Genomic DNA, 25,707 nt, shown 5'->3' with positions numbered 1-25,707 from the left:
TTTTTATTTTTCATATAATCCAGTCTCCAATGATAAGGTGTGCTGATCACATTGTTATCCTCAGTGAAAGTGAAGAAGAATTGTGGGGTACATAAACAGTCCAATGAGTACAGAATATGGATTGAGAGTAGGCTGTAGAAAGACAAACTTAATGGGTAAAGGAAATGACATTAGTGATAAACTTAACACCAAAATCGAGAACCACAAAGTAGACAAAGTCAAGGAATTCTGATACCTTGGAAGCAGTATATCACATGATGTATTGAAGCAAGGAGAACAGACCAAGCGGATTAGCTCAGACAATGAGAGAATTGTTGGCTGAGAGAAGTATGCTTGTAGCAAACATAAGTCTTAATTTGAGGAAGAAATTTCTGAGACCATATGTTCAGAGCACAGCATTTTATGGTAGAGGGTCACAGACTCTGATAAAACCAAAAAAGAAGAGAATCGAAGCATTTGAGATGTGATGCTATAGAAGGATGTTGAAAGTAAGGTGGATCAATGGAATAGGGAATGAAGAGGTTTTCCACAGAACTGGCAAAGAAATGATCATATAGGAAACACTAACAAGAAGAAGGAACAAGATGATGAGACATGTGTTAAGATATCAGGGAAGATTTCCAGTGTATGAGAGGAAGATGCAGAGAGTAAAAATTGTAGGATGAGACAGAGACTGAAATATATCCAACAAATAATTGAGGACTTACAGCATAGGTTGCCAATAATACTCTGAAACAAAGAGGTTAATACCAGAAGGGCTCTATGGCAGGCCACATCAAACCACCAACAAGACTTAAAAAAAGAGAAAGAGAGAATGGTGCCATGCAGGTGCCTGTGGCTCTTCTGTGGACTTGTTTCTTGGTGATACCTTCAAAGGAGAAGCAATTGCGAGAGAGAATGTAGGTTTCGTCATCGTGAACACAAAGTTCATCATAGGTTTGGTGTTAGTTGGGCATTGAAGAATGTAGTGTTAAATAGTGGCAAGGCTTTACTGTTTGTAAAGGTAACCAAGACTGAACAATGTGGTGTATAGACTGTAACCCTGGCTTCCTACCATTGTAATTACCCCAAGTCTTTCATATCCTTTTCCTCTTATAACTTCTTTATGTAAGCTGTAGGTACCATTTTGCTCTCTGCATTTCATCCCTGATAACTTCATAATTTTGAAGGATGTATCACTGTAAACATTATCAAAAATGTTTTATAAATCCACCAATATTATAAATGTGGATTTGTCTTCCTCCAAATTATCTTCTATGATACGTCATAGGATCATTATTGTTCAATTTGTTCCTACATTTCTTCAGAACCAAAACTGATCACAACAGCTTCTACTAGTTGCACCAATCTCCTGTAGACAATTAATGTTAGTATTTTGCAACCATGACTTAATACTCACACTTGTAAAACATATTAATGTATTCAGCTGAGGAAACTAATCACTATGAGGCAAAATACCTGGCTAATACAGATCTTCTGGAGGAAAAATGTGTAGTATTGGCAACTGACACACATAAAAGTGCTATAGTTTCTAGCTTTCAAAATCAGTAGTTCCTTCCTCAGGGAGGAGATGTGGATAGACTGGGGAAGGTTAAGAGATGAAGGGCAGATAATTCAGAGTCCAGGATGAGAAGCACTCACCTGTAGTGCAGACTGTCTAATGGAAGTACTAGACATTTCACCTCCCGAAGGTAAGTTAAACTAACAGTTTTGTCTTGTATTAATATATTCATAAGATAACTTGATTCACACAGGTAAACAAAATATACAACCACAAATTTTCATCTTGTTTCTGTTTGGTGACCAAAGAAATACATCTATCTTTCACAGGAGGCACTGAGTCAGCAGCAGACACAATAAAAAGAATGCTAGAAATATTTCTGCTTACAGACAAAGTCCTTCCTCAGAAGTAAAGAACACACACACATTCACACAACCACAGTTCATACACACATGGGCTCTGTCTTTGTGTGCTAAAGATCAACTTTCACTGCCCCTGATGTGAGCAGCAGTCTAGCTGGAATGGGTAGTGGGGGTAAGGAAGAGGTGTGGGGTGGCAAGAGAGAAAGACTCTGGGTAGGGGTGTGGGAAGATACTAGTGCTGCTAGGAGCAAAATTGGGATTCTGCACTTGAGGAGAAGGAAAGGGAGAGGGGAAAAAGTAGAGAAAGGGTAAGGACTACATAGATTTGTTGACGGGATAGGAGATGTGTCTAGTACTGGAGTGGGAGCAAAAGAGGGGTAAGCACATGGTGAACAGGGACAAGCAAAGGTTGAGGTCAGGGGGTTATGGGAATTAAGGATATATAGTAGGGAGAGTTCCTACCTGCGGAATTGAGAGGAGCTGATCATTGGAAGAGTCCAGACAGATCATGCTGTGAGGCAGGATTAAAGCGAAGCATGTCACACTGGGTGCCATTTTCAGCAGCTGGATGTTCCAGATGTCTCTTAGCCACAGATTGGCAGTGGCCATTCTTGTGGACAGACAGCTTGTTATTTGATACATAAGTTTCTCCCTGCATATACAGTATTCAAATAACTTATGTTGTTGACAACCACTGATACATTGACAGGTAACCACACTGTCATGTGCAAGGTAGATTTGCCTTGAAAATGACAGTGTCGTCACCTGTCAAAATATCAGCAGCTCTTGACAATGTCACTCAGCTCCATTCCCTTAAGTTATTTGAAGCTTTTTATTTGTCATGTTCACATAGAATGGGCACAGTAGTTGCAGCTAAGACCGTAGATCACATGTCTGCTTTGTCTGTGACCATGCCTGAGATGTCTGTGACAGGGCAGGAGTAGTTGATAGAGAATGTATGGGACAGTCCTTGCATTTAGGTCTTTTGCTGGGATTTGAGCCATGAGGCAAGCAGTTAGAAGCAGGGGAGGAGTATGGATGGACAAGGATATTGTATAGTTTGGGCGTGCAGTGGAATACTACTGTGGGAGGAAGGGGGGCATAACAGGGAGGATATTTCTCATTTCAAGGTGAGATGAGAGGTAGTCACAATTCCAGCAGAGAATGAGTTTCAGTTGCTCCAGTCCTTGATTGTACTGAGTCACAAGAGTAGTGCTTTTTTGTGGCCACACAGTGGATATTCGGGGAATGGTAGGTGACTTGTGAGACAAGGCATGAGAGATCTGTTTCTGGACAACGTTGGGCTTCAGTGAGACCCTTGGCATATTTAAAAAAAGACTGGTTGTCGGTACAGATGTAATGATCATTGGTGACTAGTTTGTACAGAAGGGATTTCTTTCTGTGAAATGGGTGGCAGCTTTCTGATGTGGAGATATTGTTGTAAGTTTGCAGGTTTGATGTTGACAGAGGTACTGATGTGAAGTAGAGGCTGACATCAGGAAAGATGAATTGTTGTGGTGAGGAGGACAAGCAAAGTGAATGGTCGAGAAGGTGTTGTGGTTCTGGTGAAAATAGGATAGAGTATTCTCACACTTGGTCCATATCATGAAGATGTCACCACTGAATCTGAACCAGGTGAAGTGTTTGGGATTCAGGGTGATTAAGAAGAATCCTTCCAGATGGTCCATGAATAGGTTTGGAGCAATGAATTTCCTTTTTTTTTTTTTTTTTTTTTTTTTTTTTTTTTTTTTTTTTTTTTTTTTTTTTTAAAGGAAATCAAGTGCTCAAAAACATTTCAAATGTTGACAGTGGCTTATGGTGAGTGTGCCCTAAGTAAGAAAGATGTTTACAATTGATACAAGTTCTTCCAAGATGGCCAAGAAGATGCCAATGATGAACCTTGCTCTGGACTCCCCAGCACATCAACAACAGGTGATAACACCAAAACTGTGAAGAAAATTGTTTTGGAAAATCATCAGGTCACCATAAGAGAAGTTGCTGAGGATGTTGGCATATCAATCGGTTCATGTCATGCAATTGTTTTTTGATGTTTTGGCCATGAGATGTGTGTCAGCATGTTCCAAAGTTTCTCAATTTTGATCAGAAGAAATGTCACATGAGCATCACTCAGGAGCTCTTGAATATCAGTGATGATTCTGATTTGCTCAAAAGGGCCATAACTGGTGACAAAATATGGGTTTACGATTATGGCATTGAAACCAAAGCCCAATCCCAGAGAGCCAACACCAAAAGAAGCATGCCACATTTGATCAAATGTCAAAGTTTTGCCCACTGTTTAGTTTCAATTACTGTGGCATAGTGTGCATCATGAATTTTTTCCTCAATGTCATACAGTCAATAACAAGTATTACCCTGATGTTATACACCATTTGTGAGAAGCAATATGCAAAAAATGTTTGGAATTGTGGAAAAACAAATCATGACTTTTGCATCACGACAATGGACCTGCTCATTCATCGTTGCATGTGAGAGATTTTTTGGCCAGAAACAACACAACAATCATGCCTCAGCCACCATATTCACAGGATTTGGCCCCTTGCAATTTTTTTTGGTTCCCAAAACTGAAGACACCTATGAGAAGATGAAGATTTTCATTGATTGAGGAAATAAAAACTGCATCTCTGGAAGCAATCATGGCTGTATCAAAAAGTGTTCGTGAGAAGTGCTTTGAGGATTGGGAGAAGCATTGGCACAAGGGTGTTGTGTCTGAGGGGGATTACTTTGAAGGGGACAACATGAATATTGATGAGTAAATAAATATTTTTTCATAAAAATGTAAAATCACCTTACTTTTTGAACACTCCTAATATAGGGAAGTGGCTTCATCACCGATAAGCAGTGTCGGGTGGCAAAGGAGCAGGAACTGTGGCCAGTCGGTGGAGGGAAGTGTTGGTGTCTTTTATGTAGGAGTGTTAGGTTACAGGTAATAGGCTGAAGGTGTTGGTCCACAAGAGCAGTGATTCTCTGTGTGGTGGCACAGTAACCAGACACAATGAGGCATCCTGGGTGGTTGGGTTATGAACTTTAGGAAGCTTATGGAAGTTGGGAGTGCTGGGAGTGGCAGGTGTGAGCAGAGAGATAGATGCACTTAAAGATTTGTGGAATGAGTGAAAGATTTGTTGTATGAATGGAGATCCCTCCTACATTTCTGGAATTGGGTCACTTTGTCAGGGCTTGTAGGTAATAAAGTCCCTTCTCCAGGTAATCCCTGCAGTTCATAACCACAGTAGTATATCATTTGTTGGCAGGTATGATCAGTTTTAAGGTGTTGGACTGCAGTTCTTTCATGCAGATGTGAGGTGGTTTTCATGTTGAGGAATGTTAGGAATGATGGTGAGGCAAGGTTTGAGACTCTGGACAAGGCTGTGGGATAATTTTGACCTGTAAAGGCTTCAGTGAGACCCTTGACATATTTAGAAACAGACTGGTTGTCAGTACATATGTGATGACCACATGTGACTAGTTTGTATGGTAGTGGTTTATTGCTGTGGAATTGGTGGCAGCTGTTGATTTGGAGGTATTGTTTATAGTTGGTAGGTTTGATGCTGACAGAGGTACTGATGTAGCCACCCTAGGGTTGTTGGGCTGAAGAGGACAAGTGATGTGAATGGTAGAGAAGAAGTTGAGGTTCTGGTGGAAAGAGGATATGATGTACTTACCCCCAGACCATATCACAAAGATGTTATCATTGAATCTGAACCAGGTGATGGGTTAGGGATTCTAGGTGGTTAGGAAGACATTCTCTAGAATATGTTACAATTGGATGGTACCATGTGAATACCAATTGCTGTACCATGAATTTGTTTGTAGGTGATGAATTCAAAGGAAAAGTAGTTGTGGGTGAGGATATAGTTGGTCATAGTGATCGTTATCAGGAGAAAGAAAACTGGCGTTCTACGGATCGGAGCGTGGAATGTCAGATCCCTTAATCGGGCAGGTAGGTTAGAAAATTTAAAAAGGGAAATGGATAGGTTAAAGTTAGATATAGTGGGAATTAGTGAAGTTCGGTGGCAGGAGGAACAAGACTTCTGGTCAGGTGACTACAGGGTTATAAACACACAATCAAATAGGGGTAATGCAGGAGTAGGTTTAATAATGAATAGGAAAATAGGAATGCGGGTAAGCTACTACAAACAGCATAGTGAACGGATTATTGTGGCCAAGATAGATACGAAGCCCACACCTACTACAGTAGTACAAGTTTATATGCCAACTAGCTCTGCAGATGATGAAGAAATTGAAGAAATGTACGATGAAATAAAAGAAATTATTCAGATAGTGAAGGGAGACGAAAATTTAATAGTAATGGGTGACTGGAATTCGAGTGTAGGAAAAGGGAGAGAAGGAAACATAGTAGGTGAATATGGATTGGGGCTAAGAAATGAAAGAGGAAGCCGCCTAGTAGAATTTTGCACAGAGCACAGCTTAATCATAGCTAACACTTGGTTTAAAAATCATGAAAGAAGGTTGTATACGTGGAAGAACCCTGGAGATACTAAAAGGTATCAGATACATTATATAATGGTAAGACAGAGATTTAGGAACCAGGTTTTAAGTTGTAAGACATTTCCAGGGGCAGATGTGGACTCTGACCACAATCTATTGGTTATGACCTGTAGATTAAAACTGAAGAAACTGCAAAAATGTGAGAAATTAAGGAGTTGGGACCTGGATAAACTGAAAGAACCAGAGGTTGTACAGAGTTTCAGGGAGAGCATAGGGGAACAATTGACAGGAATAGGGGAAAGAAATACAGTAGAAGAAGAATGGGTAGCTCTGAGGGATGTAGTAGTGAAGGCAGCAGAGGATAAAGTAGGTACAAAGACGAGGGCTGCTAGAAATCCTTGGGTAACAGAAGAAATATTGAATTTAATTGATGAAAGGAGAAAATATAAAAATGCAGTAAATGAAGCAGGCAAAAAGGAATACAAACGTCTCAAAAATGAGATCGACAGGAAGTGCAAAATGGCTAAGCAGGGATGGCTAGAGGACAAATGTAAGGATGTAGAAGCTTATCTCACTAGGGGTAAGATAGATACTGCCTACAGGAAAATCAAAGAGACCTTTGGAGAGAAGAGAACCAAGTGTATGAATATCAAGAGCTCAGATGGCAGCCCAGTTCTAAGCAAAGAAGGGAAGGCAGAAAGGTGGAAGGAGTATATAGAAGGTTTATACAAGGGTGATGTACTTGAGGACAATATTATGGAAATGGAAGAGGATGTAGATGAAGACGAAATGGGAGATACGATACTGCGTGAAGAGTTTGACAGAGCACTGAAAGACCTGAGTCGAAACAAGGCCCCCGGAGTAGACAACATTCCATTAGAACTACTGACGGCCTTGGGAGAGCCAGTCCTGACTACACTCTTCCATCTGGTGAGCAAGATGTATGAGACAGGCGAAATACCCTCAGACTTCAAGAAGAATATAATAATTCCAATCCCAAAGAAAGCAGGTGCTGACAGATGTGAAAATTACCGAACTATCAGTTTAATAAGCCACGGCTGCAAAATACTAACGCGAATTCTTTACAGACGAATGGAAAAACTGGTAGATGCAGACGTCGGGGAGGATCAGTTTGGATTCCGTTGAAATGTTGGAACACGTGAGGCAATACTGACCTTACGACTTATCTTAGAAGAAAGATTAAGAAAAGGCAAACCTACGTTTCTAGCATTTGTAGACTTAGAGAAAGCTTTTGACAATGTTGACTGGAATACTCTTTTTCAAATTCTAAAGGTGGCAGGGGTAAAATACAGGGAGCGAGAGGCTATTTATAATTTGTACAGAAACCAGATGGCAGTCATAAGAGTCGAGGGGCATGAAAGGGAAGCAGTGGTTGGGAAAGGAGTGAGACAGGGTTGTAGCCTCTCCCCGATGTTATTCAATCTGTATATTGAGCAAGCAGTAAAGGAAACAAAAGAATAATTTGGAGTAGGTATTAAAATTCATGGAGACGAAGTAAAAACTTTGAGGTTCGCCGATGACATTGTAATTCTGTCAGAGACGGCAAAGGACTTGGAAGAGCAGTTGAACGGAATGGACAGTGTCTTGAAAGGAGGATATAAGATGAACATTAACAAAAGCAAAACGAGGATAATGGAATGTAGTCAAATTAAATCGGGTGATGCTGAGGGAATTAGATTAGGAAATGAGACACTTAAAGTAGTAAAGGAGTTTTGCTATTTAGGAAGTAAAATAACTGATGATGGTCGAAGTAGAGAGGATATAAAATGTAGACTGGCAATGGCAAGGAAAGCGTTTCTGAAGAAGAGAAATTTGTTAACATCGAATATAGATTTATGTATCAGGAAGTCGTTTCTGAAAGTATTTGTTTGGAGTGTAGCCATGTATGGAAGTGAAACATGGACGATAACTAGTTTGGACAAGAAGAGAATAGAAGCTTTCGAAATGTGGTGCTACAGAAGAATACTGAAGATAAGGTGGATAGATCACGTAACTAATGAGGAGGTATTGAATAGGATTGGGGAGAAGAGAAGTTTGTGGCACAACTTGACTAGAAGAAGGGATCGGTTGGTAGGACATGTTTTGAGGCATCAAGGGATCACAAATTTAGCATTGGAGGGCAGCGTGGAGGGTAAAAATCGTAGAGGGAGACCGAGAGATGAGTACACTAAGCAGATTCAGAAGGATGTAGGTTGCAGTAGGTACTGGGAGATGAAGCAGCTTGCACAGGATAGAGTAGCATGGAGAGCTGCATCAAACCAGTCTCAGGACTGAAGACAACAACAACAACAACAGTGATCAGAAAGGAGGTTGTAGGTTTTGAGCCAATCGGGGGTCGGAAAAAGTAGCACTAGTCAGGGGTTGGAAAAGGTAGCACTCAGTGGAAGCAAGGACATGCACATTGGGGATGTTAGTCTAGGGGAGGTGGTATCAACACTGATGGGCAGAGTGCCGAGTGGCAAAGGAACAGGAACCCTGAGAGTCAGTGGAGGGAATGCCTGCTGTCTTTTATATGGGAGAGTAGGTTACAACCAACAGGCTGAAGGTATTGGTCCACAAGAGCAGGGATTCTCTCTGTGGGAGCACAGTAACCAGCCACATTGTAGTGTCCTGGCTGGTTGGGTATATGAAATTTACGAAGCTTGTTGGAGGTAGGCCTGCTGGAAGTGGTAGGAGTGGTTAGAGAGATAAAGTCAGAAAGAGGTTATGGGATTGACCTAAAGATTTGAGGAGCAAGTGGAGATCGTACTGGATTTCTGGAACGGGTCAAGTTGGCTGGGCATGTAGTTGGACGTATATATGAGCTGGCAGAGAGCTTCCACATGCACCTTATAACCACAGTGATGGGGACTTTGTTGGCTGATAGTATTATAAGTTTAGAATCAGTTTTTAGATGGTGGATTGGTTTCGATGTTATTATGGAATAATGGTGAGGCAAGGTTTGAGATTAGGAAATTTTGATAAGTTAATAGATGATTTGGGACCAATGGGGTGGATCGTGTTTGGATGAAAGAATGACCTGTGTCAGAAAGGGTTCATTGTTAATTCAGGATTGAGTCTGACTGGTAGCGTTAAAGATAAAGAAGTTTATCCAGCGTAGGGACTGGGAGAAGGCATTTAAGAGGCCCAGCATGGTTGAATTTGGGCATGTGGCCTTTGGATAGGAATGATATTTCTGTGGGAGTGAGGCTTTTGGAGGACATGTTCATGACTGTGTTGTGGGTCTGTTTAGTCCCTGGCTTCTGCACAGTGGCAGGAGGGAGTTTTGAGGAAGTGTGGTTTATCCAGCGTAGGGACTGGGAGAAGTCATTTAAGAGGCCCAGCATGGTTGAATTTGGGCATGTGGCCTTTGGATAGGAATGATATTTCTGTGGGAGTGAGGCTTTTGGAGGACATGTTCATGACTGTGTTGTGGGTCTGTTTAGTCCCTGGCTTCTGCACAGTGGCAGGAGGGAGTTTTGAGGAAGTGTGGTGGTAGATAGTGGTAGTCTAAGGTGGGAGTATGAGATGAACAAATTGGGCAGTTCTTTGAGGTTGGGTTGTAGATGCTACTGTAGTTTCTGTTCTGGAGGGCAAAGGCTTTATTCTCGGAGATGGTATGCAGAAATTTGGGACTGCAGAGCAGGAGAATTTTATGGAAGAGGAGGCAGTAGTGCAAGGATGTTTGGGCCTGATTTATATGGTTCAGGAGGACTAGGTTGATGAGGGCCGTGGACTGAAGGAATCTAAACAGATAGAGATCATTGTGGAAGAAGGGGATGCACACAGAGAGGGGTAATTTGATGGTCAGACCAGGGGTAGTTTGATGGTCAGACCATCTGGAGGGATCCCATGAGCTATGCAACAATGCAGGAACAGGCTAAGTACAGGGAAAGTTTTCTGTATTGGATCAGATCGAAGGAGCAAGGATCCATAATCAAAGATAAAAAAAGTAAAGACATGAAAAGAATCACAAAAAAGATGAAATACATTAAGTACATGGAAAAAGGGTAAACTTGACTGAGTAGGGCCTGTAATAAAATTAAGAAAGGCTAAAATTGAAGAGAAAATGTAATGAGATCTAAGTGTGGCACAGAAAGATAGGCAAAATATGCATCACATGTCTACATTCTCATGCGTATTGTTGGTGCAGCATCAAGAGTTTCACATTCTTCATGCCAATAAATTATCCCAGGATCTTCAAATTGATCATACTATCTTCCTTCACCCTCACGTTTTCATGTATCTTCCTACACCACATGTACATCACTGCATCCATTACCTTACAACTGTCGTCTCTCATTCAAACATGCACCTAACTGACATCATATAATTCAGTTACATGTGCTTCCCTCTCTGTACACACACGTCCACCCACTGACCAGCACCTCACTCTATTATCATCTTTTGTTTATTTTTTCACATTGATGCTGTTTTGTTTTCACTTGAATTCTGGTTCATTATTGTTTGTCACCATAGATCTTACTCACTCAGGTTTCATCTTTCTTACTGTACTTCATCTGTTTCATATTTTTGTGACATATTCACATATTTTTACATAATTTTACACATTTTTACTCATTTTTTTATCCTCCGCTGTGGATCCTTGTTCATTCCATCTGCACCTATGCGAAAAAGTTTCTTATCACTAGCCAGAAACCAGTCCTGCATTCTGTACTTGAATTGTTGCCTAGCTCATGGAATTCCCGGATCATCTGATCATCAATTATACATCTCAGGACCAAACATCCCAGCACAACTGCCTCTCCATCTATAAAATTCTCCTGCTCTGCGATCCCAAATTCCTAGGTTCCCATTTGACAGACTGAAGCCCTTGACCTAGGAACTAGAGAAGCCTCAGTCCAAAACCAGTAGTGAACCCTTTCTGATTCAGTTCATTCCTCCATCCAACCCTGAGCCACCTCCACTGCCTCCAAAACACACCCTGTTAACTTTACAGAATTTCCTAACCTCAAACATTGCCTCGTCACTATTGCCCAAATCCCTCCACATGGAAACCAACCTCACATCCACAGAAAGAACTGCAATCCACCATGTAAAAACTGATCTTGACCTTATAATCCAACTTGCTGACAAATGATGCCCCAATGTGGCAATTAAACACAGGGGTGACCTGGTGAATGGACTTCACCAGATGTCAGACACTTCCATCTATAAGCCCTGCCAATGTGACCCCATTCCAGAAATATAGTAGGATCTCCATTCACTCCACAAACCCTTTGGTCCAGCTGAGAACCCCTCCCCTGAGTCTGTCTCTCTCCTCACCCCTACCATTCTCCACATTCCCAACTTCTACAAACTTCCTAAAGTTCATAATGCAACCACACATGATGCCCCATTGTGGCTGGTTACTGTGCCCTCACGGAGAGAATCCCTGCTCTTGCAGACCAATACCTTGATCCTATCACACATAACCTACCCTCCCATATAAAAGACACCAACCCTTCCCACCACTGACTCTCTGCAGTTCCTATTCCTTTACTGCCCAACACACTGCTAATCAATCTCAATGCCACTTCCCTCTATACTAACACCCAGCAATGCCCATGGGCTTGCTGCCACTACTGATCACTACCTTTCCCCACCACTAACTGACTCCAAAGTTACTACCTCCTACGTGGTCACCATGACAATTGTGATGGTGGTTTGAAAAGTTCTCAGAATCACCACGAGAGGTCAGCACTAGTACAATGATATTGTTCACATGATATTCATTGGACTATTTCCTGTAAATACGTGCCACATTGGTATTCTTGGAAGAGAGCTGTGGTGGTGACATGGCTATGTTGTTGTTCCCGAGTAGTGATTTGTGAAGATAGAAAAAAACTGAGATTCAAGCAGTGATTAAGTACTTCATAAAGAAAGGTATGAAAGGCAAAGGACATTCATGCCAATTTCCTGAATACACTGGAGGCCTCTGCTCCCTCATATTCAACTGTTGCCAAGTGGACAAATGAATTTAAATTTAGTCAGGAGAGCTTAGATGATGACCCATGCAGTGGTCGGCGAAGATGTGTCACTACTCAAGAAATCATTGCAGAAATGCACAAAATGGTTATGGAGTATTGCTGATTGAAAGTGCATGAAATTACTCATGCTTGCTAGATGTCCTTTAAAAGGGTATATCACATTTTAACTGAAGAATTAGAAATGAAAAAATTATCTGCAAGACGGGCGCTGCGAAAATTTTTCTTGGTGGATGAAGATTCAATTCAAACAAAGAATTAATGGGCGGAGCTGACAACTATTTTGCAGACCTGAAGGAAACTGATTTTTGAGATGGGATCAAGGCATTAATATACAAAGAGACTACACTAAAAAATTAAAAAGAAGTTTCAGTGATATATGTACTTTTCTCTATTCTGTTCCAAGAACTTTTCAAGCCACTCTCATATATCCTCACTCACAATTACTTCTTCTTTGAGGGTATCACCTACAAACAAATTCATGGTATAGCAATTGGTATCTGCATGGTGCCATCACACTCTAACCTGGGGCATCTAGATAAGTTGTCATCAAACCGCAGTCCACGTGCTGCATGCAGCCCTAATAAGTATTTATGTGGCCCATGATTCTCAGCTGTATTTTATAATAATAAGCTTGTAGCAACTAACAACCCAATCCAGAAACGTCAACTAATGTTAAGAGCTTCTTAAGAGTTGTAGTTTTCTTTATCAGTAACAAACAAAAATACAGAGACAGTAATATTTTAAGATGAGCTTAATTTTAATTGATGCTGGTGTATTTGATCATGAGATAAGTAAAGTAAGAGAGGTGTAAGTACCGTACTTCCTCGAATCTAAGCCGCACTTTTTTCTGGTTTTTGTAATCCAAAAAACCGCCTGCGGCTTAGAATCGAGTCCAAAGTAAGCGGAAGTTCTGAAAAATGTTGGTAGGTGCCGCCACAACTAACTTCTGCTTCTTTGCAGGCACAAAGATAAATACTGGTGCCAAACCTCTGCGTCAGTAAATAAATTTAAAAAAAGGTGGAAGACGAGCTTTTTTTCTGCAAGACTGTTTGGGGTTTTTGTCAATATGGCCAATTCCACATTCTGAATTTTTTCCTACCTGTGAGAAGAGATAGTTGCTAATACGAAATTTTATGAATTGTGAATCTCATGCAGTATTGTCTTCACCACAAGAATAATACGAATATAAACATTTTTCCATGTATTCCTTCGTGTTTGCTACTATCTCATTTAAATCATGTCTGCCTAATAAACTACGAAACTAGAGTGAGACAACAGCAAACGCGGAAGAATATAAATATCATGTCATGTTTATATTCGTATTATTCTTATTCCTAATAGTGATACAGTCAGTTATGAAGCACGATAATTGACTAGATTTTTAAATCTAAGATGACTAATTTCTGTGCAGAATGTAATGTACTAAAGAGGCGTCTGCAAAGATTTTCAAACAGAGAAAAATTTTCGCTAAACTCTCGTTCAGAACATCTTCTATCATATGGAGTCTATAATTTGGTTCTTGTTGATCATTATCAAAGAAAGCAGCAGTGTAAGTAACAACAAATAGCAGTCTCTTGCCATTGTTTCGCTAATGAGACAATTCCTTTCTCTCTCTCTCTGTTTTTTTTTTTTTTTCTCCCCCCCCCCCCCCCCCCCCCAATTGTAAGCGGCGGTAGCGCACATAAAAGCAAGGCATGCCACGAGCGGCAACAGGCTGTAAACACTCATTATCAGAATGCGACAAACAATGCATGACACAGTACAGTAATGCATTTTCAGGTTAGAGTGGCGTAAACACCTATAACAAAGAGAACGGCACTTATGGGATCAAAGAAAAATAAGCAATCAATTTAAACCAGACAAAGCATGAGAAAAAGGAAGGGTACCTGTATAAATACCGATGGAGCACCTGACACATAGCAATGGCTACCTGGTAAAGCTTAACTGCTATGCTTACAACTCGAACCAAACTACTGTAGCTGTATCATCATTCATTAGACCTAAATCGTCTCTCATTAAAATGCACCAACTTTGTTTCGATTTGGAGGTGCGGCCTAAAACGTTTCTCTCCCCTTGAATTTCTAGTCTCAAATTTCAGGTGCGGCTTAGATTCGGGAAATTTTTTTTCCTTGATTTCGAGTCTCATTTTTCAGGTGTGGCTTAAATTCGAGTGGGGCTTAGATTCGAGTAAATACGGTAGTGTGATCACTACAGGGTTAGAGGATGTGAAAGAGGGAATAGTTTGTTGTTTGCCTGCCTATACTGACAACTCAAGAGTGTATACAACACATAATGATCAGCTGATAAGGTATTAACTTTGACACAGAAGTGACCATAGTGGTCACACTGCTTCCACCTCTCTTACTTTACTTATCTCATGATCGAATACACCAGCATCAGTTAAAATTAAGCTCATATTAAAATATTACTGTCTCTGTAGGTATTTTTGTTTGTTACTGATCAGAAAAACTACACTCTTAAGAAGCTCTTAACATTAGTTGGCATTTGTGGATTGGGCTAATAATTGCTACCTTTATATGATAATAAAATACAGCAGAGTACTGTTGGCCACATGAATACTTGTGAGGGTTGCATGCAGCCCATGGACTGCAGTTTGATGCTGCTTCCACAACAAGTCATCTTTCTTGAAGTCAGCCTCCTCCTGAAGAATGGTTACATCAGTACCTCTGTCCACATCAAATCTACCAACAATTAATAACACCTTCACATTGAAAGCTTCCATCCATTCCACACAAGAAATCAATTCAATACACTAGTAGCTCTCACATCTGTAATGACAACCCTTTCTTAATGTGCCAAGAGTCTCACTGAAGCCTTCACAGAATGAAATTATCCTCCCATTGTTGTCCAGAAACAAATACCCTGTGCCTTGTCTCATCAATCACCTTCCATCCCCTAGATATCCATTGTTTGACCACAAAAGCACTCTCCTCTTGTGACTCAGTAATCTCCAGGCTTGGAGCAACTGAAACTCATTTTCCACCAGGGTTTTGATGACCTCTCTATGCCCTGAAATGAGAGATATCCTCCCCACCCCTCCCACAGTGGTATTCCACTGTCCACCCAACCTATACAATATCCCTGTACATCCCTACTCCACCCCTCTTCCTTGAAACCCCTTGCCACATGGTTAATATTGCTGCAATAGACCTAAATGCAAGACATGTCCCATCTAGTCCTGGCAGGGGCATCTCCTACCCCATCAAAGGAAGGGCCACTTATGAAAACCAACTTAGCTGCAACCACTGTGCCACGTTCTGTATGGGTATGACAAATAACAACCTGTCTGTCTTCATGAATGGCCACTGCTAAACAGTGGCCAAGAGACAGTTGTAGCACCCAGTTTCTGGAAGTTCCCAACATGATGTGCTTCACAGACTGCTTTGTAGGAACTCTCCCAACAACATATCCTTCATTCTTGTAACCCCCTGACCTCATCCTTTGCCGGTCTGTCTCTCACGTGCCTACCCCTCTCTAGCTCCCACTCCAGTACTACTCACATTTATTCTGTCAACAAAGATACATGGTCCCTCCCTTTCTCTACATATTTCCTCTCCCTTTCCTTCTCCCCAAGCACAGCATCCTGTTGTTGCTCCTAGCAGCACTATCCTGTCCCCATCATATCCATGTTTGCTCCCACAGGCAGCAGTAGTACCTTCCCCCAACCCTACCCGGAGTCCACCTCTCTAGCCACACCACACCTCTTACTTACACTCGTTATTGCTGCTCACACCAAATGTAGTCAGTTACGCTCTAGTTTCTGGAGGCAGTAACCTGTGCTCGAGAGTTGTGACTGTGTGTATGTTTTGTACTTCTGCAGATGGATTTTGTCCAAAAGCTGAAATATTTCTAGCACTCTTATTATTGTGCCCGTCTGTGATTCAATACCTTCTTCATGTGCTGAGTAGCAATCTGTCCTTTCGATATTGCTATTTTTCTATCATGGACTCTCCATTGTTTGATTTCATCTTCCACAGAAAGTTGAAATGTTTTGACTGTTCTCTTCTTGTAATGTTATAAATTAGGTGTTAATGTTTGAAACACACACAACTTATTTTTTCACATTACTCTCTGAAAAATAAAGTATTACATTAATTTTGTTTTTAGCAACTGGTGAGCCACCAATATGTATGAGCATAGCACTGCCTATTGCTATAAGGCATGCTTTGAATTCAGCACGACAAGATGCTGAAAACACCACTGAATGGTTCCAAATGGGTAAGTTTATTCAAATTCACTGTTACCCTTTATTAATTAAAGTAAAATTTTCGGTAAAGTTTTTGAGGATGTTTTATGTGTTATGAATCATACTAAAAATGGAAACTGTAATTATTCTCTTTCCAAAAATTTTGAAATTAAGAGTCTTGCAATTTACATTAACTCTGATTTGATCTCTGAGACTTCTTGGTGTAAATGATTTATGGTGTGCTTCAGGGTGTACAGTCAAACTATTGTTTCCATTTTATACACAGAGAATTTGTGACACCTGACAACTTATAGATGTCACTACAAAAGAGCTCGTCCACCTCTATTTTCGCATGTCAGATACTTGGGAATGGGTTGACAATATGACATGGTCGCAAGCAGAATAACTGTAGTTGAAAATGTCTGCATACAAGAAAGCAAAACTAATCTCACTGACAAACATCTTGATGAGGATACAGTGAAGATTTTTGCTAAGGGTCTAAGTCCAAAACGCTGTCTAAAGTAGCTTACATCATCTCTGTGGGGCATGTTATAACTTCAGAGCCACTGGAAGCATCAGAAGTGCTTCACTGCAAAACCCATAGACCACTTATCCAGGCACCAATGCCGAGACCCAAATTCTCAGAGAAAGAATGAGTAGCACTGAGATATCTATTGGGAAAAAACTGATTGTGCCAGCTGACAAGGGCAATACTGTGGTCATAATGGCATGTGTGGACTGCAATAAGAAGATTTCTAAACTTGTGAATGAAGTTGTCTACAGACAGATAGATGTCAGTCCTATGAATAAAATCAATAGGAGGACAATGATTCTTTACAATGAGTTAGGCTTCTCATGTTATGTCATTAAGGGCCTTACGAGGGAAACATTTGACATCTCCTGAGTGAACGTGACGAGTTTCTGTCACTCCCAACAGATAGTGTAGTTAGAGGACAGTTTCAAACTGGCTTCTGTAGGTGATGTACGTTACAAGCAATGTGCCATAATCAAATTTCTCATTCCAGAGAAAGAAATTCACAAACACTTGTGCAAAGTCTGTGGATCATCTTCTGTTGAGAGAAGCACAGTTAGTTATTCCACAATTTGCAGCAGTCGGGGAGACCATCCACGACTGTCACACCTGACATGTTGCAGCGAGCTGATGTTGTCATTTGCAGGGACAGATGCATTACGACGTGATGCTGCATCTGCCAATCAGTGGAGGAAGTGTGGACACAGTTATCTGTGTTCTTTGAAATTCAAAAGTGTGTGTGAGATAGGTCCCGTGGTGTCTAATGGTGGATCACAAATTGCACAGAAAAAACATTTTGAATCTGAGGGGGAAGGCTTCTTGTCCCAGATTGTGACTGGTGATGAAACCTGGGTTCACCATTTTGGGCCCAAAATAAAACAACTGTTGATGGAATGGCACCATTCCCACTCTGAAGAGAAGAAAAAATTCAAAGCAACTGCTTCTGTCAGTAAGATTATGACCACCGTGTTCCAGGGCTGTGAAGGTGTGTTTCTCATTGATGTGGTGTCAAGAGGTGGTACCATTAATTCAAAAGCATATGTCAGCGCATTAACAAGACTCAAGACGCTCTTCCAGTGACTTCGGCATCACAGCAACCCAGAAGATGTTTTGGTACAACTTGATAGCGCTCGGCCCCACACAAGCTTGAGGACTGCTGAACATATCGAAAAGCAGGGTTGGACAGTGTTACCCCATCCACCATACAGCCCTGGCCTAGCCCCCTCATATTTCCACTTGTTTGAGCCTCTAAAGGATGCCATTCGTGGGAGACATTTTAAGAATGATTAGGAGGTGATTCACACAGTGAAGCACTGGCTCTGCCTCCAGAGAAGGATTGGTAATGACAGGATGTACAAAATCTTGTTTTGCACTAGAGGAAGGCCATAGAACAGGAGGAGGATTACGTGGAAAAATAGGATGTGTAGATAAAATACCATTCATTCATGTGTGTAATTCTCATTATGTGCTACAAAGAATTGTTGAAGAAAAAAATGTGGTGCATTACTTTCTGGACAACCCTTGTATAAAGGACCAACAGGCCTTGCTTTTATTGTCAGCATTACTGATATAAGTTTTTGCAGCTTCTTGTCTAGCTGCTTGCAGTACTTTGGAATGTATATTTTTTGTAATGTTCTATAAAGTTCTCATCATTTCCAGTTTTGTGTATCCTATGCCTTTTTTCTGGTCTCTAGAGACTAAAATACCTTTTGTTAAACATTTTTATTTTTATTTGTGGTTTTGGTATTAGTCATTTTTATTGAGTATATTATATTCAGATAGTAGGAAACGGTATTTGTAAAATGTCTCTTTTTATGATCCAGTGGAGAATCTGTTCCCAGTGTTTCCCATGATTCTTTTTTAAGTTTGTTCACTAAGGCTTCATTTTTCCCATTTTCTGATACCTTTGTTGTGCAGTGAATGATTTAAGCATATTTGGCTTGTATCATGGTCTGACAGAGCTGTTTCTATGAATTCACTTTTGCGCTGAAAGTCACATGGATTTGTGAGTATGTGATGTATTTGTGTACATGTGTTTGCAGTTTTGTGTGTTGGATTTGATTTTGCACTGTTTAAGCCATACATTTTCATTGTGTTAAGAAGTTCCCTACTTCCATTATGTTTAGGTCACATAGTAGTATAAGTGCACGGCTTTTCCTTAGAATGATATGTAAGAGTTCTCCACAGCTTTTGGTGAGTGTCCATGCATTCATTTGGTGTTCTGTAGATGTTTAGGATGTACAGTGAGGAACTACTTAAATTAATGTTTTGGCCTCTTATTTCTGCCACATTTTCAGTATTATATTTTTTATTTAAGTCAAGACTGTTTGGCTCTGAGCACTATGGAGGTCTGAGGTCATAATTCCCCTAGAACTTAGAACTACTTAAACCTAACAAACCTAAGGACATCACACACATCCATGCCCGAGGCAGGATTCAAACCTGTGACCGTAGCGGTTGCGCAGTTCCAGACTGTAGCGCTTAGAACCGCTCGGCCACATTGGCCGGTAAGACTGTTTATATAGTTTCTGTTGATGTTGTTATGAGTTAGTATTGCGGCTTCTGCACACTTGCTATTCTATCTACATGGGCTAGAAATTACATTATAATTTGCTACTGTAAAATTTAAAATTTCTTGCTCATTGAATTTCCATGTTCTGTCAGAGCTACAAGGTGTACAACTTTGCTTTTGCCGTTTGCCGGTAGGTGGCGACAACGGTAAGTAGCGGTTGAAACAAACAGATCACAGATGTCAGGCAATTAGCTTGGACCTCGGTCAACATAACCTCATTCAAACATTAGTCAATTTGTGCTTGCATCATAGAGTTATTCTTGATTGAAAATGTCTATTACGAGCCTAATTATCATCATTTGTGGGATGTGTTACTGTTTTGTTTCAAAATGAAGAAAACAGCGGCTGAGTCTCATCAAATGCTCACAAGTACATATGGTAAGGACGCTATTAGTGAAATAACATGTCTTGAGTGGTTTCAGCACTTCAGAAATGGTGATTTTAATGTTGTAAGCTGGCATAGTTATGGAAGAGAGAATGTTTTCGAAGATGCACAATAGGAGACATTGCTGAGTGAAGACTCACATCAAACTCAAGAAGAATTGGCATGATTAGTGGGAGTGACACAGCAAGCCATTTCAAAATGTCTCAAGGCTATGGGCATGATTCAGAAAGAAGGAACTTGGGGTCCCGTGTGAGCTGAAACCAAGAGGTGTTGAACAGCATTTGTGTGTTTGTGAACAGTTGCTTCAGAGGCAGAAACGGAAAGGATTTCTGCATTTCATTGTGATTGGGGACAAAAAAATGGGTTCATTACAATAACCCTAAATGCAATAGGGATATCCTGGCCATGCTTCCACATTGATGCCCAAACCGAATATTCACAGCTCCAAGATCATGCTCTGCATTTGGTGGGACCACCTCAGCGTCATGTACTATGAAGTGTTACAACCAAGTGAAATGATCCTTGGCGCTCATTATCAAATGCAATTAATGTATTTGAACAGAGCATTAAAAGACAAATGGCCGCAATACAGCAAGAGGCATGATCAAGTGATTTTGCAGCACGACAACACTTGACCCCCTGTTGCAGAAGAGGTCAAAACGTGCTTGGAAACATTAAAATGGGAAGTCCTACCCCACCCCATATTCTCCAGACATTGCTCCCTCTGACTATCACCTGTTTAGATCAATGGTGCTTGGCCTGGCTGACCAACACTTTGGATCGATTCAAAAGATGACCAATTTTTTTGACGCGGTATTCATACACTGCCCTAAAGATGAGAGAAAGTGGTGGCCAGTGATGGAAAATACTTTGAATGATACGTGTGTAACCAATTTGTTTCATTAAAGCCTCAAATGTTGGGGAAAAAACGGTGGAAGCAAAGTTGTACACCTTATAGAATATCTGGAGTTTATTCATTTTTGCTTCTGATTAAGGTTCCTCATTTTTGATGTATTGTATGTTCTGGTGGATTATTTTTATATTTGAAAGCCCTGATTCTTTCTTTGTGGTTTTCTTATATTCTATTTCATTGTTTCTCTAAATTGTAGGAGTCAGGTTTACTAGTGTTTCATCCCCATCATCCCATATTAGTTTCTCTTATTTCTAATGATTTTACATATACCTGTAAACATTCTACTGAACATTACAGACCCCAGTCTGTTTAAATGTATTCTGTCCTTTACTAGGTAGTTTTCACACAGAAATTTGTTTTGGCCTATGAAGATAGCCTCACGAGTACCACATTGCTCATTGGTAGCACACTTTAGTTTTGAGATATATTTGTCACTCAAATGCTGCTTCTTAATGAGTACATTCCAACATGTTCAAAAACACCGTTGTAATCAATTTTTGTTTGGATCTGGTTCTGTAGGTGCATGTTTTGAATTTACCATATTTTTACAAAGGTCTCTGAGTTATTGCCTTCTAATTTCAGGTCACACACTGTTTTTGCAGTTGGGGCACCAATATTTTTCAACAGGGAGTTGTCAATTATTAGAAACTTATTTTCATTCTCTTGCATTGTCATAGTCTTTTCTTTCTATTACTGTACATGACCAATTTGCATTTATATTTACCTGCAGATTTTTGGCTTTTTTTGTTTATAGTGACATCATTGGAGATACTGGATTTGTCATTGTTTTCCTAGTTTGTATGTTCACATTGAGCTGTTTTTCTTGAATTAATGTACAATTCAATGTTATAATCTTGTTGTGTTTTGGTATGATGTATACAACACACACAGGACTGCTTCTTTTTCTTGTTTTAGTCTGTCATTTTCTTTATTTGTAGGTTGTATATACATGATTAGTATTAACATTAATGACCACATATTTTTAGTCTCACCCACCCATCTAAACTTAAAAAAGGCTTTTTTTTAAGTATAAGTTCATTAATGAAATAGAAAGAGTTGCCAGGAGAAATAATTTTAAGTTAGATTTAAAACTTGATTTGCTACCTGTCAGATATTGCATGCTGTTAGGCAAATGATCAGTAAGTTTTACTGCTGCATATTGAAGCAAACAACAGAATTCCATGTATCTTCTGCAATCCTACTGGTTAATCTGCTGTTGACATATAATATGTATGGAAGCTGTTTCCTTGCAAAACGCCAACGACAATATGGAACTAATTAATTTTAGAAGTACTCACAGTCTCTGGACCTAGCATGTAAATTACAAGCAACAGCTACCAGAAATTTATTTTTTATGCTTGTCTTATTGCAGGCTTGCCACTTACCATCTGCATAACATTTTAGTGCCCTTCCAGTAACAATTTACTGCAAATCCATTGAATCATCATTCTCATTGGACACTGCTTGGAGTGTATCTTACTACTCTCTTTGTATCCCTTCTTCTTTCCCTGTAAAGTATTACAATTTCTAACAGTGGAAAATCCAGGATAGAATGTAACAGTATTATGAAAAGGATAATTGCTACTCACCATATAGCAGAGATACTGAGTCACAAACGGCAGAACAAAAAGACTGTCACAAAATGAGCTTTTGGCTAACAACGCCTTTGTCAAAAACAGACAACAGACACACACACTCTCACTCAAATGAACTCACACACACACATGACCATGTCGTTATGTGTGTGTGTGTGTGTTTATTTATTTCATGTTCTGTAGATCTCGTATTGTGAGCACGTCACATGAGATGTGGAACAAGTCAAACATACAAAACAACAAACATACAAAAAGATACAATACAGTCTTCATTAAATATATAAAAAATGTTCTACATAACTGCATATAGTTAATACAAAGTTTAGAGGAAAAACAGATATTGTACATATAACAGCAGATTTCTTTGAGTGTTAATACAAAATTTCATGTTTTAATTTGGAGAAAAATTGTAAGCACATTTCTTTGTTAACAACATGGATAATTCTATCTAAATGCTATTTCCCTTTTTGCATCATAAAACTCTTCTAATGTATAAACATACATATTTAACAAATATTCCTTTAGTTTTGCTTTAAAAAGAGATTCATTTTCTCTTAAACATTTTATCTGGTCAGGGAGATGGTTAAAAATTTTTGTCAGGTTCTTAAGTTTGTCAGGTTCTTAAGTTTACAATGAGGATTTTCTTTCCCTCTTGCTTTATATTTGTGATAGTTCTTATTTGATGGAAATTTTGCAGGGTTCTTAATTACAAAACACATCAGCGAATATATGTACTGGGATACAGTGGTCATTATTTGCAGCTTTTTGAAAAAGTTATGGCATGATGTCCTAGGGGGTACTCTGCACATAATTCTAATAGCCCTTTTCTGGGCCACAAAAATTTTCTTTATCAAAGCTAAATTTCTCCAGAAGATAATTCTGTAACACATAACAGAGTGAAAATATCCATAGTGTGCGGACTTCATAGTGGTTAAATCTCCATCATTCTGATAGCATACATAGCAGAGCTCAATTTTTTTATGGTCTGTTGTATATGGAAGGACTAGTTCATTTTGCTATCAATATGTACTCCAAGAAATTTAGACACATCCATTCTTTCTATTGGTTGATTTCCACATGTTACATTTATTTCTCTCACTTTTTTGTTTTTGTGTGAAACTGGATAAAATTTACCTTACTTGAGTTTAGAGAGAGACCATTAACACTGAACCAGTTAATCACTTCAGAGAGTATGTTGTTTACTGACTCCTCGAAATTAACATCTGATTTTCCACTCATGAAGATGGTGGTATCATCAGCAAAAAGAGTAAATTTGCAAGGCAGGCTTGCACATAATGGTAAATCATTTATAAACATAAAAAAACAACAGTGACCCAAGAATTGAGCCTTGAGGCACACCACAACTAATAGAAGTCCATTCAGACCGAGCAGAGGTATCCCTTGACTCATCTGAGCTGTTTAAAATTACTTTCTGTTTTCTTTCCTGAAGATAAGATTGCAGCCAGTTACCTGCGACACTCCTTATTCCAAGTAGTTTGGCTTTCTGTATGAAAATGTGGTGATGTACACAATCAAATGCCTTTGATAAGTTGCAGAAAACACCAATTCCTATCATTTTTTGATTTAGACATTCAAGTAGTTAATTTGTAAGTGCATACACTGCATCTTTAGTGTGTGTGTGTGTGTGTGTGTGTGTGTGTGTGTGTGTGTGTGTGTGTGTGCTGTCTATTTTTGACAAAGTCCTTGTTGGCCGAAAGATCATTTTGTGACAGTCTTTTTGTCATGCCTATCTGCAGCTGAGCAGCTCTGCTATATGGTGAGTAGCGACTATCCTTCTCATAATTTATTTTTTCCCTTGGTTTAAGAAAGATTTAAATGTAACATTTTTCTTTATTTGTGTAGGAAATCATGAACCTCTGCATAAGATAGCATTTAGTTTTATATATATATAACAGATAAATCCTAAGTTCCAGGTACTTAAATTTTTTCAAACCTACTTATCAAAATTTTGGTCAGTGAAACACAGTAGCATTCATCACTAATACTAATAGCACAAATTACTGTAATTTCTTTTGATCAATTTAAGTTCACATCAATATTTCTATGATTAAAATGGCTTTTACAACAGACTATATGTCTTTACTTCCACCGGTATCTCCTTGCTACTTTCCAGACTTCACAGAAGTTCTCCTGTATACCTTGTGCGACCGGCTCTACTGGATCGACCAGTATCTCTCTGCTACTTTCCAAGCTTCACAGAAGTTCTCCTGTTATCTTGTGGGACTAGCATTGCTAACAGAAAGGATATTGTGAAGAATTCGTTTGACCATTGCCTCTTGCAGGAAGCGAACAGAAAAACTTGCCTTCCATTTTTATCTAGTTTGACATGTCTTATTCACAGAAAAAGTTGTCTGTTAAATGTATTTTTGTTGTGAATGATAAATTTTTCAAACACTATTTTGAAATAATAAATTCATTGAAAAAATTGATTGAATGTTTCAGATATGCCTGCTACACCAGATGTGATACTTAAGCACAGTTTAACCAACTATAAACAGTTCAAAGTGTAATATTTTTGAATAGGACTACTGAGTGTCATCTATGAAATGCACACAGTTATCAAAGCTTTTATAATGAAGGTTAAAATGTAATCATCCATAGAACATTTGTGGAATATGAAAAGAATTTAAAGTAATCTTGTATGTTATGTTGCTGGTATATTATCTCTGATCAGCTGTTAGTAAACTGTGGTATATACATTCTTAGTTTAAGTTGCAATATGTTATGTTGTTGGGTATATCATTGAAGCACAGTTGTGGTTTTTCTGGTTAAAGCATGTAAGGATCCATATCCTAATAAATAAATAAACCAGTTTGGCATATTTAAATATTTTATTTCATATCAAATGCAGTTATCTGGCTTGGAAAACCAAAAGTAGAATTCTGTCTTCTAATTTTTTGTCTGAAAGATGAACAACTCAAGAACTCTATTTTTGCCATTGGGAGTGTCAAAAACAATGAATTCTTTATACTGAAATAAAAATGACATAAAGCTTAATGATATTTGCTTAGAATTACATTCAGGACATCATCACTTATGGATAAGAAACATGCATATAGTCCTTGGTGCTATTGTAATACAAAATTGTGAATTTATATCTACAGAGTGTTTTTGACACAAGGTACCAACTGTCAGAGATTGTGGAGAAGGCAAATATATTAA

General features: G+C 39.3%; 1 protein-coding gene across 2 annotated transcripts in view; it reads left to right on the top strand.

Annotated features, from left to right (window-relative positions):
- Positions 1 to 25,374, top strand: part of LOC126334824 (uncharacterized) — a 377,818-nt gene extending 352,444 nt beyond the window's left edge. For both annotated transcript variants that reach the window (XM_049997482.1, XM_049997483.1), the window contains 2 exons: positions 16,449 to 16,559; positions 24,988 to 25,374. In XM_049997482.1, coding sequence (XP_049853439.1) covers positions 16,449 to 16,559; positions 24,988 to 25,055 — 179 coding nt within the window. In that variant the 3' untranslated portion in view covers positions 25,056 to 25,374. The remainder of the gene's footprint in view (positions 1 to 16,448; positions 16,560 to 24,987) is intronic.
- Positions 25,375 to 25,707: the final 333 nt, after the last annotated feature.

This window comes from Schistocerca gregaria, chromosome 2 (genome assembly GCF_023897955.1).
Source record: "Schistocerca gregaria isolate iqSchGreg1 chromosome 2, iqSchGreg1.2, whole genome shotgun sequence".
NCBI classification, from domain to species: domain Eukaryota; kingdom Metazoa; phylum Arthropoda; class Insecta; order Orthoptera; family Acrididae; genus Schistocerca; species Schistocerca gregaria.
This window is presented reverse-complemented; position numbering and strand designations above follow the sequence as displayed.